The 17,677-nt window shown below is 43.9% G+C and overlaps 1 protein-coding gene across 1 annotated transcript in view; it reads left to right on the top strand.

Moving 5' to 3' along the window:
• LOC120848723 overlaps nucleotides 1–17,677 on the top strand; it is an 82,211-nt gene that overhangs the window by 19,181 nt on the left and 45,353 nt on the right. The window contains exon 2 of the mRNA XM_040220735.1: nucleotides 10,450–10,610. Within this exon, the coding sequence (XP_040076669.1) occupies nucleotides 10,450–10,610 (161 nt within the window). The remainder of the gene's footprint in view (nucleotides 1–10,449; nucleotides 10,611–17,677) is intronic.

Below are 17,677 nucleotides of genomic sequence, written 5' to 3'. Positions count from 1 at the left end.
TGTCCGTTCGTCATGTGCTGTTGATTCCAGTTAAAATTTAAAAAAAATACCCGGTGTCCAAAATCAGAGGAGCATAAGCGAGACACGTCCACACTCCATCCAATCTTCTTCCTTTTTTTCTCTTGGAATGATAGGGACAAGGTACCACGTGACGCGGTGTCACATGACACCACAACCAACCACGTGACCATATCACGAGATGTCCACGATGTCAGGAGACTTTCCGTTTGTTTTTTATTCATACGCGGTCGTAGGTGTGTGCACAGTACAGCGAGTATTAAAAAGCTCTTGGAGACCCCGAGAAAAGAAAGCACGACCATGATAACTGATTATTTATCGTGGTGCGCCATGTCGTATAATGACATGAGAAAGAAGAAAGGTGGCAATCTCCTTCGTAGTCTCTTGTTTGAAGACACACGTTTCAAAGTAGCGCGAGAAATTACCGATGACACTAGACCCTTTTTAAGAAGCAATCAAGCAAAATTGACGGTGCCCATTTTTTTCGGTATAAAGCACTTGATAGGATGAGAGTACCGCTGAACGCTTACGCTGTACTCGACTTCAATACGAGCTCAGCGGAGCTCATGCTGAACGCTGACAAAGTCCTCGTGTCCAACACTTGCTCAGAGTAGGTGAGCAAAGCAAGGGTGGACAGGTGTTGGCGCGAACCTTTGAAAAGGCTCTGTTATCACCCATTACTCGAAAAAGTTGCATTAATGGGTCCGAGGGGGTCGATGCCCACTTGCTCAAAATGTAATGGGAAGAGGCAGCATTTGAACGCGACCAGACGGCGGTCGGGTAGAACTTTTGCGTCACTGGAATTTTTCGCCGGATGTGGCATATTTGAAGAAATCACTATACATGCCTTGCCAGTGAAACTGGTTGTGTGCACGCACGTACGTCCTGTAAAAGCCCATGTGGCCAGCGGTGCGGTCGTCATGTAAAGTTAAGAGAATATGCTTCAGAAGTTGCTTCGGGAAAACGAAGAAACCAGCTCCGTGTGGCTGCCAAGTTTCACGGATAAAGATGCTATTTTGGAATGCATAAAGTTTGGTTCCTCGCATTGAAAGAGTAGTAATTATATTGTGTAACTTGGAGGTCCTTCATATGTTCGGCCTCAGAAATGAAGGCTGGATGTGAGCGACGCGCCGTCGGTGACGAGAACTCAGTATAGTTTTCAGAGAAATAATCGACTGAAATTTTGGTCAGGGTTTATGCTTCTTGGCTAGTTTGTAAACGTGGTATTTCTTTCTTCTTTAAGGGAAACTCCGTCTAATCCTTAAGTTTCTGGATAAAGGTTGATATTGCTCGAAAAAGTCATAGTAAACGACAATACGTCATTTGCTTCGCGAAAACTGGTATATATACTTTTAAATCTAATTTTAAACACGAGCAGAAATCGAAACCGAAACTTCGGCTCCGTACGGCATCATCGGCGTCGGGCACCAATAACATGGCCATCACGTGGTACGACGTGTCACGTGATCCTCTACGGAACAACGGGCGGGATTGGGGCGGGCGTGTGCCAGGCGCAAGTGTTGTCTGCTCCACACTCTTCACCACGTTTTGGTGTCTACGACATTCTACGACGTCTGCACAACTGCGGCATAAGTCTGCGCACATAGTGTCCGTAGCGTGGATGAAACTCCGAGAGACAATAATCATGAACGGTGAGACGACGACGGCGGTAACGGCGATACGACTGCGGAGTGGCCGGCGGCTCCCAAGAAGCGCGCTGCGCAGGCGCGTTACGCCAATCATGTGGACGCCGCTGAGCGCCGAGAGGAAACGTTGCTTACGTCAAACGTTACACTTGCCCGGAGAAGTAGAACAAGAAAAGGGGGCAATGGTGATGGGAAATTCAACTCAATGTTGGCTACGCCCACGCCGTAGCCTTGGCTGCGCTGTTGGTTGCGCCTCAATTCGGGCGCTCAAGTCAGCTGATTTCGGCAACTTGGCGAGTTGCAAGTTTGCCGGACTGTTTAAGAAACATTTAGACAGAACTAAGTCGTAATATTTTACGTGTGGTCTTCCTAGGTGATACTGAAGAGGACTGCACTGTTTTTTTTTTTTTTTTTTTTTTTCTTAAATCAAAATTGAAGCGGAGTTGCAATGCCTTTAAAGCGCCAATCGTCTAGTGGTCCGCTAAGATTATTAGGGACGTCAACCAACATTATGGATAATAGTCGGTGATTACTCCAGATGTGCGTTCAAAAATGTAAGGTAGAAATTTTGTGACCGCCTAAAATACAGCTATACACTCCTTTTCTCACACAGCACAGTTCCTTCGGTCTTTTACAATGAGCGGCTAGCAAATGTGATTGCGAGCTCTTGACCCAGGAGTGTCTCAATTGAAAGAGCTCCAAGGCCGAAGCTATACTCGCGTCTGAATGTATTTCGGTATCAGCTACTGGATCAGAACGTGCTATTAGAGGCTTTGTTATAAATGCGGATTCTAAGTAATTCATTGCTTCCACTGGAATTTCATACCGCACCAACAGTATGCCCTTTCTAAGTGCCTAGTTCCGCGGCGCACAAATGTTGTCAAAACCAAAGCTAAAATTAGTAAAGCATAAAAAGGAACAATAATTTCGTGTTGGTCGAACGCGGAAGATTAGAGACGGTAGCCAGCTTATCGGAACTTGCTGTTATTCCGTGCATATACATAACAGAACCGAATAGTTTGAGCGTTTTAACGCACACCGGCCTTTTTGCAAACTTCACAGCATAGAAACATTTCGGAAACACGTCAGAACTGCGCGAAGTCGAGATAAACGCTCATCGAAGGAGGATCAGTATACTACCACGTTGTATAAGTAACACAAATATGCTGTCCACCTTGCGCAATGCAAGATGGTATAAATATTTTTTAATGCTTCGCAGCGTATTACGAAGTTCAAAATACATTACACGGAATTGGAAGGGACCATCAAACATTACGAAGGCTGTTTTTTTTTTTGTATTTCTTTATATACACTTTTTTTCTAGGGCTGGGTGCTGGGTAAAATTCTAACCCGCTAGACCGACTCCCTTTAGACGATTAATCAATAATTTAATCGGTCTCCTTTGTTTTCCTAAATAAAATTTATAAAAGTAAATTTTCTTTTTTATATGTCAGGTAATGATGGTATAAACAACGCAATATACAATTTCGATTATGAGTCAACCTCGATCTGTAGTTGAGATTGCTTCAAAGGCACTCACGCTCAGAGATTATTACTTCTGCCGCACGAGGCAAATATGTTCGTTGATACTCTATTGCAAAAGCGACCTCCTTTGAGTGTTCAGAATAGTCTCTGCTACGCTAAACTGACACTCGCACGGCGTTTAAATGGTCGGGATACGTGTAACTTTCTGCACATTTATGGAGCTACATGTCTTGCCGTTACAGTTTCCTTTAGGTTCATATTCACGCTGGTGTTTTAGTCCGCGTCTGCGTAATGGAAGCTTTTAGTTTTTACTTTCTTCTGGTTCGACTAAAATTTACCGTTAAAAAGATTAATCGCTATTAAATCGTTAATCGCCTAATCGGTAAGTTAATTGACCACTTGCACAGCCCTGCGAGTACTTTTCCAAAATTCAGACCACATGTCGATTGATCAAAAGTGCTCGGCCGCTTCCAATGGATCAAGGGCATCATCTTTACGCGGCAAATTATCAACATTTTGTTTTGTGGTGATGTTTATATCTACGTGGTCGTCACTGGATATCCAACTACCATCTTTCTATTTTACTGCAACCGGTAAAGATCCGGGACTGGATGGCCCTTCAATTAGGCTAATACGTATTGCCGTTAATGTAGGCTTGAATAACATGTCGTTCAGTTTGAGAAGCGTGATAGGAACGACTCCGTAGTGGGCGGTCATCTGAAGTGTCATTAGTGTGATGTACAATGGGGATACAGTATTATAACGTTCTCGAATGGATGCTGAATATATTCCTGAACTCATCAAATAGGTTAAATAAAGAATCACGCTTGGAAGCTCGAAAACAAGAATCAGTCATTGCATGGAGAGCATCGGTTTCGAGCTTCTAAAGTTTGGTATGTGAAGAACATGACGAGGCCGAGTAAAGGACGACACGTCTACTGGACGGCGGGGTTTAATTCGAACTTACCGCCGTGGGTGCGACCACTGTCGCTACCACGGCATCCGCCAGAGCCCGTCTTTCTCTTTCTCGTAGCAATGGTAATACTTATACAATTATTATCTATTTGTGTGCCTGCAATCAACAAAAAGTCCTAGCGAGATAGCCTAGTTCATAAATGATAATGGCATAAAATGCAAAGGTGCAAGCGAGCTGGACAAGAATGACGAAAATTTGTGCTTGTTCATGGTCCTTTTGTTCCCTTTCTCCAGGGATTATTTTCGTCGTTAGACAAATTCAGCATGTCTTTTTACGAAACCGATACCGACATTCCTCCACAAAAATATTTGCACAAAGTTTATGCAACGTGTGTGCAGATAACGACGGTCATAGGGGTGTCATGTGTAAACGCTAGGTCTGCTAGGCAAGTTTGTACTGGACATTCATATTAAAAATAGCGCAAAAAAGTCAGGACAAAAAGACGAAGAAGCACACAGGACAAGCCAGTTAGCGCTTGTCCTGTGTGCTTCTTCGTCTTTTTGTCCCGTCTTTTTTGCGCTATTTTTAATGTGAATGTCATGTGTATTTCTTCTTCTATTTTCAATCGAAATTTTATGAACTAGCGAAACGTGTACAACGAGAAAGAGCGCGCTTTTGTTCAAAATTTTTTTTCTATGAAAACAAAAAGCATACGACAATAGCTTGGAAAAATGACTTTCCTAATTGTGTGTTGACTCGTAATTAGGAAAAAAAAAAAACTTAGCTGCTGTAGAAAGAAATTTTATTTAGCTTTAAGTTTGTTATTTCATTTAGCTTTGAACACATGTTCAAATATAATAACTAATTCTAGTGTATTATTGTGTATGCGATCTACATAAAACATTTGACGGCGTTGAAAGTTTAATTCTCTATTCTTGTTGCCTTCAACTACTTTCAAAATCGATTTGTCTCACGAATACTCGGAAGTATATGTTGAATTCTCAGCAGCAAAACTAAAGTTGAAAAAAAAAAATTAGTCGTTTATACAGCAGGAGTTTAGTCTGCCAGAACATGGCGACAATGTTACCCACTGTAGATAAGCAATTTAGCCAGTGCAGTACGACTGCTAGCCTGAGGTCTTTAACGTGCACCACGCAGTAGTAATACACGACCGCACGCCGGTACGATGCTTATCCAGATCGAAACGGGCAGGGGTGAGGATTGAACCCAGGATCTCTGGGTTCTGCAGCGCGAGCTTTCGCTCCACGTGCTCCGAGCTGGTGTGCGCTAGACCACTCGACCACCGAGTGGTCTAGCTTTGTTAGAAAGTTGATGAAGAAGAGAACGAAGAGTCGAGCAGTGTTCAGTCGCAATTAAAACCACCAACTGTGTTAGTCTGCTTTCATGTTTTCTCTTGGTCATGCAGAAGGACTCCGATATTATTTAACAAAATTTTGCAAAAATAAGGTCCGTCCAGTTGTGTGAATTCGCTTTGCTGCCTCAAATAAAAATTTCATCGATTGTAGAAAACCTTACTTGACACTCCCTATGACTGTGCATATCTGGTTGCACCCTGCATTGTTTTGACTTTATCTCCTTCTGGATGTAGTGTGCTATAACGGTTGTTATAGCTAGTAAATAGGCCTATAGTTAAATAACATATTTTGATTAAAATATCGAACTCTCTATTAATTTAAAAGGACACTGCAAGGAAAATTGTTTTTTAGGGCGTAAATGGAAAACGTACCTTCTATAATAACATTTCCATGAAGAAACAAAATCGCAGTATATCTACGTTGTTAGACGTAATTTAGATGGAGAAGGTGGAGGTCGCAGCCCGGCTAAGCCCCGCCCCGTGCTTACAAGTGCTTACATCTTTCATTGGCTGGAAAGATGATTGACGTGTGAAAGGTTGGTTGTAAATATTTATCTCCGTCCCGTAATAGTATTTTAATCGATAATGTAATTTATGTTTCAGAAGCAAATAATCAAGATAGAGGCATTATTGTGTTTCAATGTATTCTGAGATTGCTTCTCCCACTTTGGCTTGCAACGTTAACAAATATGGCTGGCGGCGACTGTGGAGGGCTGAACGAACCAAACTCATTGAGGTCGTCATTTGTTATGTGTGCGAATGGTTTTGCGTTCACAGAGGTGTTTAGAGCAAGATCTCCTCAACCGACGTAGTTTGCAATAAACAAGTGCCGCAGGTACGCGCCTTCGGAAGCCATGTAAAGATGCTTGTGTTCGTAGAGGTACTGGTATGAGCCTTGCGTCCCAGATCAACTATTTTGATCGATCTAGATTGATATCTTTCTTTGCGCGTGTTGATGTTGAATAAAAACGTTGGTTCGCGTAAACGCGGCCCCACTCATCTGTAAATTGTGCAACCGTCGTAATAGACCTATTACTAAATTACCAAAGCACCAAGAATAACGCAGGGAATGGTCTTCCACGCGCCACACGCGCACACCTTCCCCGTATAAAAGATTTGAAGTATATAACCAAAATTAAGCGCTAGCAAACGCGCGTGCAAGATGCTGTTTGTTTTCGGCATTTGCTTTAAAGAAGTAACCACTGCTGATGCCAGCACGTGCGGCGCGTGGAACACCATTCTCTGCATTCTTCTTGATGCATGCGTAATTTAGCAAAAGGTCTGTAGGGAGTATTCACTGGCGGCCATAGTTGTGTGCGTGACAGCTCAGCGCGTGTTGACGGCGAGCTTCCACAGTTCTTTTGCAACGGGCATTCCGCACCATCAAGATTGCCGGTCTTAGCAGCCCATTAATGTGAGTTCGTTGTGAGCCTGCGCTCTAAACATCGCCTAAACTATGGTGTCTAATGAAAACTTCCTATTGCGACCATGGTTTTAATGTAGCGAAGATACCTACACAAGTAAAAATGTGCAAGCCATTTGGTTGGAGGCAATCGGGCGTTCGTCTCACATCAAGTTTGTCTAGGTATTTTCCCGTTGTTGCGCCTCGAAAGGCAAGCTTTTAAGTTTTGCAATGCACCTGGGTAGCTCAACTTCGCTCAACTTCGTTTGGCAGTGCACCTTGGCGCTCAACTTCGCAACCTTTGACGAAAAACCCCCGCGATCCCTAGGCGGTGCACGAGAGCACGAGTCAGCGCGGGGAGGCGAGCGTTCACGCCGCTCGCTGTACGTTCTCTTTGAGCTCTCTAGCGCCGACAATCCCGTCATGCCTCGCCCAGGCGAGGAGCGAGAGCAGACGACGAGAATCCGTCTGCTACGATGCGGCATTAGCACAGCGGAACTGAAAGAAAAAGTGAGTTTTCTGCTCGAAATCGCGTCCCGCGGGCCAAAAACTCAAACGCGAGCTTCAATTGTAAGCGCCTGATATTTCGCTATTTCGCGATGGGAGGAATGGACGACCCGTGTTTTATTTGCAAAATTTGAGTCGCATTGTTGCCGAACAGACGCTCAAACCTACCAGTGTGTAATGATAGGCCCAGGACAACCACAGAGGCCGCTAGATCTCGCATCATCTGTGTGCGGGTTAAAAGTGGAACATTTTTCGACAAAGCTCCCACAGCAGAAACCTGTGACGCATTCACTCAGCGTCCGGGAAGGCTAAACATGGAGACGTTGCCCGAGGCTCAAGCAAAGTCATATTTGATCGGCAGCTACTTTGCTCCGTCGTATTTTGTTTGAGAAAGCTCTCGTTCTCAATGCCCTCACCAGGAAATCAAAAAGTCTTACGAAACGTATTGCTGGATGTTCCAAAGAACTACATTTAAGCCGTATCCTTTCAGTGGTTCACTCATAATACTATGCTTAAAACGAAGCAAGCTCTTGCGCGTACACTGCCATCAATTTTCTCAAGTGTATGCTGATTTGTAGACAGCTGGTTTCGGCAACTTACGCCGTCTGTAGATATCTCTGACGGCCGAGTTCCTTAATTGGAAGTCATCGCAAATATAAGTTACACGTTGCAGCAACCAACGTTTATAGATAAACGATGGCAGCGACTGGCGCTCTCGCATTCCCACCCATCACGCCGAACAAAAAGGCGCTAGTTCTGGTTTGAGGTCGGTACTCTTCTACAACACCTACGGCGACAGCATCAGTCTGCACTCGGTGCATTCGGTTAGTTCGTCCGGGGCCTGTTCTCCGTGCAGCACTCCGCGGGTGCAATGCATTAGAACTCTCACAGTGCAAGTCTAGATAGCGTTTCGGGAGCCCGTCACTGGCCTCACCGGCGGCCATTGCTTGACAACAGGCAATACGCCGCGTCCTGATTAGCTCTCCCTTCATTTTCGTCCTTGTTGTTTTGGCATATTACATTATGAGGCAATACACGCAAGTCTAGGGGAGAAACACGCAAAAATAGGAAGCTTGTACGCGGTACTCGAGGGCGAGTTTTTATGACGTGCTGCGATGATTATATCGGGTGCTTGGAGATCAAATAGACATTCGTCAAACATTCGAACATCGATTTACAAAAAGAAAAAATGGGCCGGAGCACTACCGACTTTACCGACGTCGCTTGCTTCGGTTGCTAAATAAATGGCACGTTCAGCGAATGAACGGCACGCTCCAAGGTTCAGTTTCAGTTTCAGTTCCAAGAAAAAGCTTTCACCATGCAGTACTATGTACACGCAGTTAAGACGATGCGAATGTCCCCAGTAAAGACCTTCTAACTTATCCTTTGCTGAGCTCTGATGACTCCGAGATCACGGATGACTCCACAATAACTCTCAGTAGCCCTTGTCTCATTAAACACATCACAGTTAACGCCCAACAAAGTCGCCCTCCACCCTCAACCATACAACATTCATTTAAACAAGATTGGTTTTCTAACGCATTTAATATTCTTGCCCACAATATTAACCGTTATTTTCGGAAACACAATAGAAGTTTCATGATCGAGAACAACTTACTAACGTAATAAAATTGAGATTTCCTGTTTCTCCTATAGCATGCATTAGTTCGTGTCAAGCGATGACTGCCGGTGGTGCCGCTCGACCCCAGCAATACAGGCCTCTATCCGCGATCTAGCCTCCTAAGAAATCAGTGGTGCCAGTGCTATTAGACATAAATCGTTTATTTGCATCGGTACACCCATACCTGCCGGATGTCGGGACGAGGCGCAAAACCGTACATCCGGCCAATATCGAAGCCAGTTTTCGGCCGAAATTGCCTCGACACTCGCTAAGAAGCAACGTGCTGTTTTGGCGACTCGTTTGTGTAATTTATTTGTTCAGTCATTTTATTGGGTCCCGGGCCACTGTTTACACCCCAAAAAAGAAATGTACTGTGGTAATTACACCTTGACGAGAAGCAGGCAGGTAGCCAGGATTTTGTTTAAGGGGGGGGGGGGGGGGGGGGGAGGGGGGCCCGCCCATGACAATGTGCTCTATGAGGGGGGGCAGGCCTTATGCCCCCCACCCCCCTTCCCGGCTACGTGCCTGACGAGGAGGGGTATTGCAGTTTTACATCTTTATAAAAAGGTGTGGTGCATTATCACACATTTTAAGAAACGTGTTTAAAAAAGCACACATTTTTAAAGGTGTGAGTTTTACATTTTTTTATAAGGTCTATTGCTACACTTATTAGGGTGTTAGTTATGGGCTGGTGGTTTGTTGTGGGTGTTAGTTATGGGCTGGTGGTTTGCTGTGGCTGGTGGTTTGTCCCCAGATAGGTTCTTTTTTTTTTTTTGACCACGTTAATGTTATTCAGTTTTGAAAGTCTTCGCTAAACCCCCCGGTATTTCGCAATACAATTTAATCATAACCCAATTTCTTTGTTATAGTATATTCTGTCTTTTTATGGAAAATCGGTTCCTGTACGTGTTTTGCCTGTGCCGCTAGCTTTCTAACCCTTTCGAAAAGTGTTAATTTTCTTCGTGTGACGTCGTCTCTATACCACTCTTTATTCAGCTAGCAATTAGGATGTAATACATAAAAAAGTAAAATGTAATTTTTAAAACTAGTATTTCTCTGTATATGCTATTGTTTATTTTTCATGAAGTTTTTTTATTATTATCGACATTTTTATAGGGGTTCTATACTCGCATTCACCTAAAGAATCGCAGTAAAAACAAATTCTGGCTCCTCGCAGAGCTTTAATAATGTCCTATCTGACAAGGTGAATTAAAATATATTTTGGTGCATTTTAGAACAGCCATTTGTTGGTTTATTAAGAAGTATACGTTTCAAATGGCAAAACCATTGTTTCTTCGCGCGACAACCAAATTGTATAATCACAACTTCGCGCATCGTGTGAAAAACGCACAAAACTTTTTTTTTTCTTACTGTGACAACGATAATAAATATCAGTACACTTAAATTAAAGTGTAATAGTGATTCGTTGCAACAAAATAAAACGTGTGCTTAAATACTCCAAAAAAATATCTTTCACAGTTCCTCAAAAGTGCGGACCGCTTATACCTGAAGTATATACCGTTATTGAAAGAATTAGAAAAAATAACCTGTGTTATCAGCGACCTTGTAAGAAACGATGGTTCAACCTCCGTCGAGCGAAGCGTCTCCTGGACCGATCTAAGTACAACACCATACACTAGGTAAGCAAGATTTATTTTACACCAACATTATTTAAAAATATATGCGTCGAGAATATTTTAAGTTGTTTTGCTTTTTGTGTAAGTCAGTGCATTCTAATTTCCTTCTCCGCCTATGTAATGCCACTGTTCATTACATTAATTTTATTTATGTACTTTGAGGACCCGTTTCCATGTACTTCCCAACAAAGGGTAATTAAATACCGTTTATAGCCAACAAAAAAAAAAAAAGAAGGAAAAAAAAAGATGGTAGAGATGTTAAATGGCGATAACAAGTTAACGAATCGCTAAACAATTTTATGACTTGTTCATTTGATCCAAGAAAGCACTGAGAAGTTCACAAAACTAACAGGTGTTCATTTCTATAACAAGAGGTAGCTAGGCATTCGGGAAAAACCAGGACGAGTGTGGATGAAACTGATTTTACACACATGGTCAACCCTAGCGGAAACTCGATCTGGGGCGCTTAGAAAGACCAATGAAATAAATGTCAGGACACAAACGAGCTGACGTACATTCAACATGATTAAAAAGAAAACCGAGACTGCAGGTAACGACACGCACCCAAAGGTCTCAAGTGAGATTTTAGAGTGTGTATGTCGTTACCTGCAGTCTCGGGGGTTTTGAATCATGAGAAAGACCATTTTCATCTGAGAATTGTGATAATATATTTTATGAATGAGGACAAGTCGGGATAGCCTTCGACAAAACGAAAGTGTTATGAGCCTAGAACGTAGCAAAGTTAAGTGGTACTTCCATTAAAAGAATATTCGGAGTAAATGCACCTCAGTACTTGTTTCGAATTTTTCCTAGTTCGTTATAAAGATAATTTTGAAATGGTGACCAAATCAAAGATACGTATTGTTGTTGGGACCATACAAGGCTTGTGGAAGATTGTCTTTTCATTTCGGGTGAACAGAGTCTCTGGTTACGTTTGAAGTTTTAGGACAACTTCGTTAGTTTGTTTATGTGGCATTTTGGGCCAGTTGGTTCATGATCGTAGACAAGCGCCGAAATAAAGACAGGGACAAGAAGTTGACGTAAACATTGGCGCCAGTATTTGGGTCAACTTCTTTTCCCTGTCTTTATTCCAGCGCCCGTCTACGTTCGTTAATGTGGTTGCTCCATATGAGATTGCTGCTCAGGTAAGGTCCTAGGTACTTACATGACGTGCAATGACCAATATGCTATTGATACCTAGTTGGTAAGAAAAATTAGACGAGGTGGTGCGACGAGTGAATGTTAGTAACTTCCAGTTTTCCATCGGTTATGACCATTAGGCGGAAACTGAAATGAAAATTGAGCTATACCTCTCACGCTAAGAAGTAAGTTAAACATAATCAATATAATTAGCTAAAAACGATTGCGCGCTCTTATTTTCAGCGAATGGATATACAGGTTCCTTGTTTTTTTGTTCTTTACATTTTTTTAAAGAAACCGAGGAGGCTACAAAGACACGGTTTTGCAGATGAGTTACACCGGCAGGGGGACATAATATTCCAGAAGGAATGCAGAAAAAAGCAACTAATTAACAAAAAATGTAATTAAACGTTTTAATCATTAGCTTTAGGACACATGTTTGTATTGTGAAATTAGTGTTGCTTAACGTGTAAGGCTAATTCCTTTATTTTTATTCTAGATCAAGCGCGTGGAGATATCTATCCCACAGGTTTCCTCTGGATACCAGCTTAAAGCCAGCCGATCCCGAAACCAAACGCTTGAAGCCCACCGGAAGGACAACCCCTGTTTAGTCTGAAAAGGCACGTTTCAATGGCAATATCTGCGTCACTATTTTAAGTTACAGCATGTCGGAGCTGGTCATAGTCGGCGTTCCGCGGCTAGTCGGAAAACGTGAGCCACCTTAGCGTCCATGACAAGTTGCTTTTCTTTGCGGCGCGGTATCAATGACGAATGGTTTTAATTATTGGTGCGAGTCAATGTGTAAGTAAAGTAAATAAACCTTAACCTACGCTACTCCAGAAAAATTGAATGTTGGATTGGTGTTTGCAGCACGGGAACAATAAAGGCATATCTGACAAGGAAGCTTCGCGCGTAGAATGACAAACCACAGACGCTATAGCCCCTTCGGCTGCAGCCACTGCGGTAAACCTTAATGCTTTAGAACAATTGTGTTCCGCTCACATACAAAAATATCCCCAGGACAAAACATGAACAGCTAAAGATTAGTTTATTGACCATAAATCTTTAACATTTAGCAGCAACGAAAATTCAAAATTAAAACGCACCTGTCTGAAAGGCAAGCTTAAAGGTAGTGCTAAAAGTGCCCTCCTTCCACCGCAATGCAAGCCATACAACGCTTGTGCATTGAACGGATGGTTCGGTGTACTTCATCTAAACTGGGGCTTGTACCCCCATCAACGAGTCTTTGCTTAGGTCCGTGATATAATGAAGTTCCGTTACATAAACTAAAGCTTTGACAAAAAAAAAAATCAGGAGGTGTCGAACTGGGAGATCATGGGGGCCAAAACATAGGTCCGGCGCTCCCAACTTACCTATCTCCGAAGTACTGACCAAGCCAACCTTCTAGCACAAGACGAAAAATGGGGTGGTGCTCCGTCATGCTGGTATCATGTTTTCCGCAACTCTTCCAGTGGCAAGTTGAAGGCAAATTCCTCGACGACTCCATTCAAGACATACTCTGTGTAGCTCTTATAGGTGAGGTTGCCTTCAACGGAGTAAGGTCCTATAATCCTGTTGCCGAAGATGCCGCACCAGACGTTAAAGCACCAACGAACCTGATGGTTACGTTGTCGCATCCAATGCGGGTTCTGGTCTGATCAGTAATGTGAGTTGTGTAGATTAACATCTCCGTAGCGCGAAAATTTCGCCTCATTGGTCCAAATCATTTCGTGAAGAAAATCCTTGTCATCGTCTCCGTTAATGAGGGCTCAATTGCAAAATTCCAGCCGCTTCTCAAAGTCCGCTTCGGTGAGGTCTTGGTGAAGACACACGTAGTACGGATGGAGGGTATGCCTCCTAAGCACCTTGCACACTGATGTCACGCTGCTTCCGCATTCAGGTGCTATCTATTGGGTGCTGGCCTTGGGATGGACTCGCACATATGCGATGACATCAATTTTGATATAATTATTTACGATTACGGCCTGTAGACACCTTCTCCAGTGCACAGAGCCAGTCCTCCGGAACCTTGCAGAAATGTTCGCAATCGTTGTATGGGTCAGAACCGGACGGAGCGGGGGACGAGAAGCGTAAAACCGTGCGGCCAACGAGATTTGCCGTTCATTTCAGAGTACGCTAAACCATGTACACTTTTTCTACGACTCAGTTACTTAAATGAGCTGCGTAACGATTTCAGTGCTCTGCTTAAATAATTTTGGAGTTGGTATCTGAACCTTTCTCAAGTAAAGAACAAAAAACGCTTTTGCCGGCATGCCCTAGTTTTTATTTTAAAAATGGACAAAGTTTGAGGTTTTCGGCACCTCTCAACTTCTTCAGCATCCTCCGAGTCACGTGCGCTGTAACGTGAAAGGAGAACGCGCGGGGTTCCGGCGAAGCTCTCTCTCTAGAGCCATCAATGAGCAGCAAGAACTCACCCGTTCGCAATCATGTGCTTGCGCAGCGTTACCAACATGGCGAAAGGAGGAAAGTGCCAACGTGCTCGTCCGGGTCCGGCCATCCCCGTCCGGCTCTGCCTCCGTCCCCCTCCGACTTCTGGCGGCTGTTCGCTGTAGCAGATAGAGCTGATGGTTTTGTTGAGCTCAGATAGATGGCGCCACTAAAACTCCGTATAAAAAAAAGTTTTGTATATGATACCAGTTTTTTGACAGATTTATATTTATGTTGGAACAAGAAGATTTATAAAAAAATTACCTTTTATCGAGCAGGTAATCGCACAACTTCCTGTATTTTTACAAGTCCCCCTTCGACGTCTCGCCGCGTGGTTCCCATGGCCGCCGCTCGCGGCTGCCAGGTCGGGAAATATAATTTTTGCCTCGCGATTACGCGGCGGAATCGAAGCATTTCGAAGAAAGAATATGTGCTTTCTGTCCTTTGTGAGAAGATAAACAATGTCAAAAGTAAAAGATGGCAATTCTTTCAACGTTAAAATAGTTGCACAGCTCACTTTAAGTTCAATGGAGAAGCCAAATCGCAGCACTGTGCGGTGTTACGCTGAAGATAGGGCACCTAAGCCTACAAGTGCACCAGTCCGTCGCACGCTAACGGCATTGAAACGTAACGTGAAGTCAAGAAGCTGTCCTTGCACTAGGACGACTACGGATTGACAATCACGCTGAAATCTTGGAAGCAGAACTAAAATTATGTTCTGGCCGCAGTTTTGAGTGAATGTAAGTTTCATATTCCAAGAAATGTATCGCTCTTCAATTATTTCTCGTGGTTTGAGGCCGTTCAACGTTTTCAAATAATTCAAGAAACCATTCGTCATCGGCACCGCGACCCAAGCAAAGCAACTTGTCATGGCCGCTAAGGTGACTTATCACTTTTTCCGCCTGGCCGCGGAATGCCGACTGTCATCAGCTCCCGCATGCTGTCTCATAAAATAGTGACGCAAATATCGCCATTGACACGTGCCTTTCCGGTGTAAAGGGGGTTGTCCTTCCGGCGGGCTTCGCGCGTTTGGTTTAGGCATCGGCTGGCTTCAAGCTGGTTTCCACAGCAAATTTTGGGGACGGATATCTCAAACCACGCGTTTGATTCAGAATTTTATAATAGTTTAAGGCTAGTCCCAGCCTTAAACTTTAAGGAACTCTAATTTCACAGTACAAAAGTGTGTGCTAAAGCTAACAATTAGAAAGTTAATTGGTAATTTTCGTTAATTAATTACTTTTTGCCTGCATTCTTTGTGGAACATTGTGTCCCTCTGGGCGTGTAACTCATCTGCATATACCATATCTTTGTAGCTTTCTCAGGTGAGGCAGAGTAGTTTGAGAGCAATGGACCGGGAAAATGTAATAAGTCAGAGATCCGTACTTGCGGAGTTGCTATGCTAGGAGTTTATTGCATGTATTACGACAGTTTCGCCAAGAGGCTCGGCTTCGTCAGGAGATGGCATACATGTCAGGGCATCAGACTGCGCAAAGCAGTAAGCGGCCAATGGGGCGAGAAGGACGTGACGTCAGAAAAAATAAAAGTAAAAAAACATATGAAAAAAAGCAAACATATTAAAACAAAATCAAACGCCCAAAATAAAAAAAAATAAAAATTGACTTGGGCGCGCTCCCGCGGTAGGGCGGCGGGTTTTAAAGCTAAAGAGGCATATATGAGATCTCCGACACTGCGGTGGGTACAATAGGTCATAAACGGACGGCACAGGCTCTGGAACAAAATCTTCGGTACTAATTGCCCGTAAGGCTAAGCCGATTTTGAATTTAATATTGAATATTTTTGGGCAAGTCAGCGGAATTGCTATGGACACTAAGATGGCCCCCAGTTATGCCAACTTATTTATGGGAAAGATAGTCCAAATTTCTTTCTGAATTCCCCCTAACGCCAGCTTTCTACAAGAGATGCATAGACGATATCTTTCTTATTGGGACACACAGCGAGGAGAAACTGCTGGATTTCGAAGACTGATACAATGTCTCGGGCCATTCCTACCCTCGACATAAGGAAACCGATGAATAATCGTCGCAACCGATTATCTCACACGGTAAGCCGAGACAAAAGCCCTTCCATCAGGAACGGTGGTTGAAGTCGCGAAATTTTTCATCGAGTTCATTGTCCTCCGGCACGGCGCCCCCGAAGTCCTGATCTCAGACCGCGGATCCTCGTTCATGGCACAGCTGACACAAGATGTCCTTCGTCTCAGCCACACCAGCTATCGTTGCACCACGGCGTACCACCGACGGACCAACGGGCTGACGGAAAGACTCAACAAGACCATCGCCGACATGATCTCCATGTACGTCGACGTGGAGCACAAGACATGGGACGAGCTGTTGCCGTACCTCACCTTTGCCTACAACACGGCCGTGCGAGAGACCACCGAGGTTACACCCTTTCAACTGGTTCATGGTCGCAAAGTAGTGGCAATCCTGGACGCGATGTGCGTGATGTCTCCGCCGGAGCGCTGTGTGCGATAGGAAGATGTGGCGCGGTACTTGGAAGAATGTGCTACGTGTAATAATGCTTCCGCATTCTTTCACGTAAGAAGTCTTAAGTGTCCCCGTGAAATTTTTGTTTGCGTCTTTAAAGTGCCGACGCCGCACCAAAAAAACAGCAGAGGTGAAAATATGCTTTTACAAATGTCGCTTTTCATACGGCGTCCTCTCGCTCCCCCTTTCTTCCCCCTTCCCCCAAACCCACCACCACAACAACAACAACAACAAAAAACTACAACAACAACAAAGAAAGCCATTTGGTCGAACCAGAATGAACTCCCCATCAACGCGCTTGTAAGAGCAACAAACACAACAAATTCCAAACCAATCAGAAAAATAAAAGATTTGCAAAACATGCTTCAGGGGACGTTGAACAGACCTAAAAAAGGGGCATGCGAGTGGTTCATTGTCGCGCATTAACATAAGAATAACGTGCACCTGAATTAAAGGGGCCATGAAAGGATATAGGGTTGGAATGTTCATGGATTTGCAGAGGCGCACTGGTCGTAGTCTGGCCCAAGTATAGTCGTTCAGACCGCCACTGATTCAGAAGCTTCCTTGGTGCGGTAAAATTGCGTGGACAAAAGGGGACCATTTCTTGTAGTTTTGCCTGAGCAAAACTTAGTAACGTAACTGTTGGATCGAAACCACCCGCCTGACGACAGTAGAGCGGGGCTCATGGATTGGACACGAGAACTGCGCGAGCACTCGACTTTGACTCGTATACAGTCAATGCCTCTGCGGAAATTCGGGTAATTGCTCGAGTCCAAACACTGCAGGGATGGGAAAGCCGAACTGTAACCATGCCTGGTTCTCAGTACGCGTTTTCTACTTTGCCAACCGCAGCGCATGGTAATGATTAACGTTGGTGGCATATGATAGGCACCAGGCCACGTGGCCGCTTCTTCTGGCTCCGAGTAAGGAAATGAATAAAGCCCATTTCCCGATTTTTTTTTTTTTTTTTTGCAA

This window comes from Ixodes scapularis, unplaced genomic scaffold, assembly GCF_016920785.2.
Source record: "Ixodes scapularis isolate PalLabHiFi unplaced genomic scaffold, ASM1692078v2 PGA_scaffold0__279_contigs__length_252992795, whole genome shotgun sequence".
NCBI lineage: Eukaryota > Metazoa > Arthropoda > Arachnida > Ixodida > Ixodidae > Ixodes > Ixodes scapularis.
This window is presented reverse-complemented; position numbering and strand designations above follow the sequence as displayed.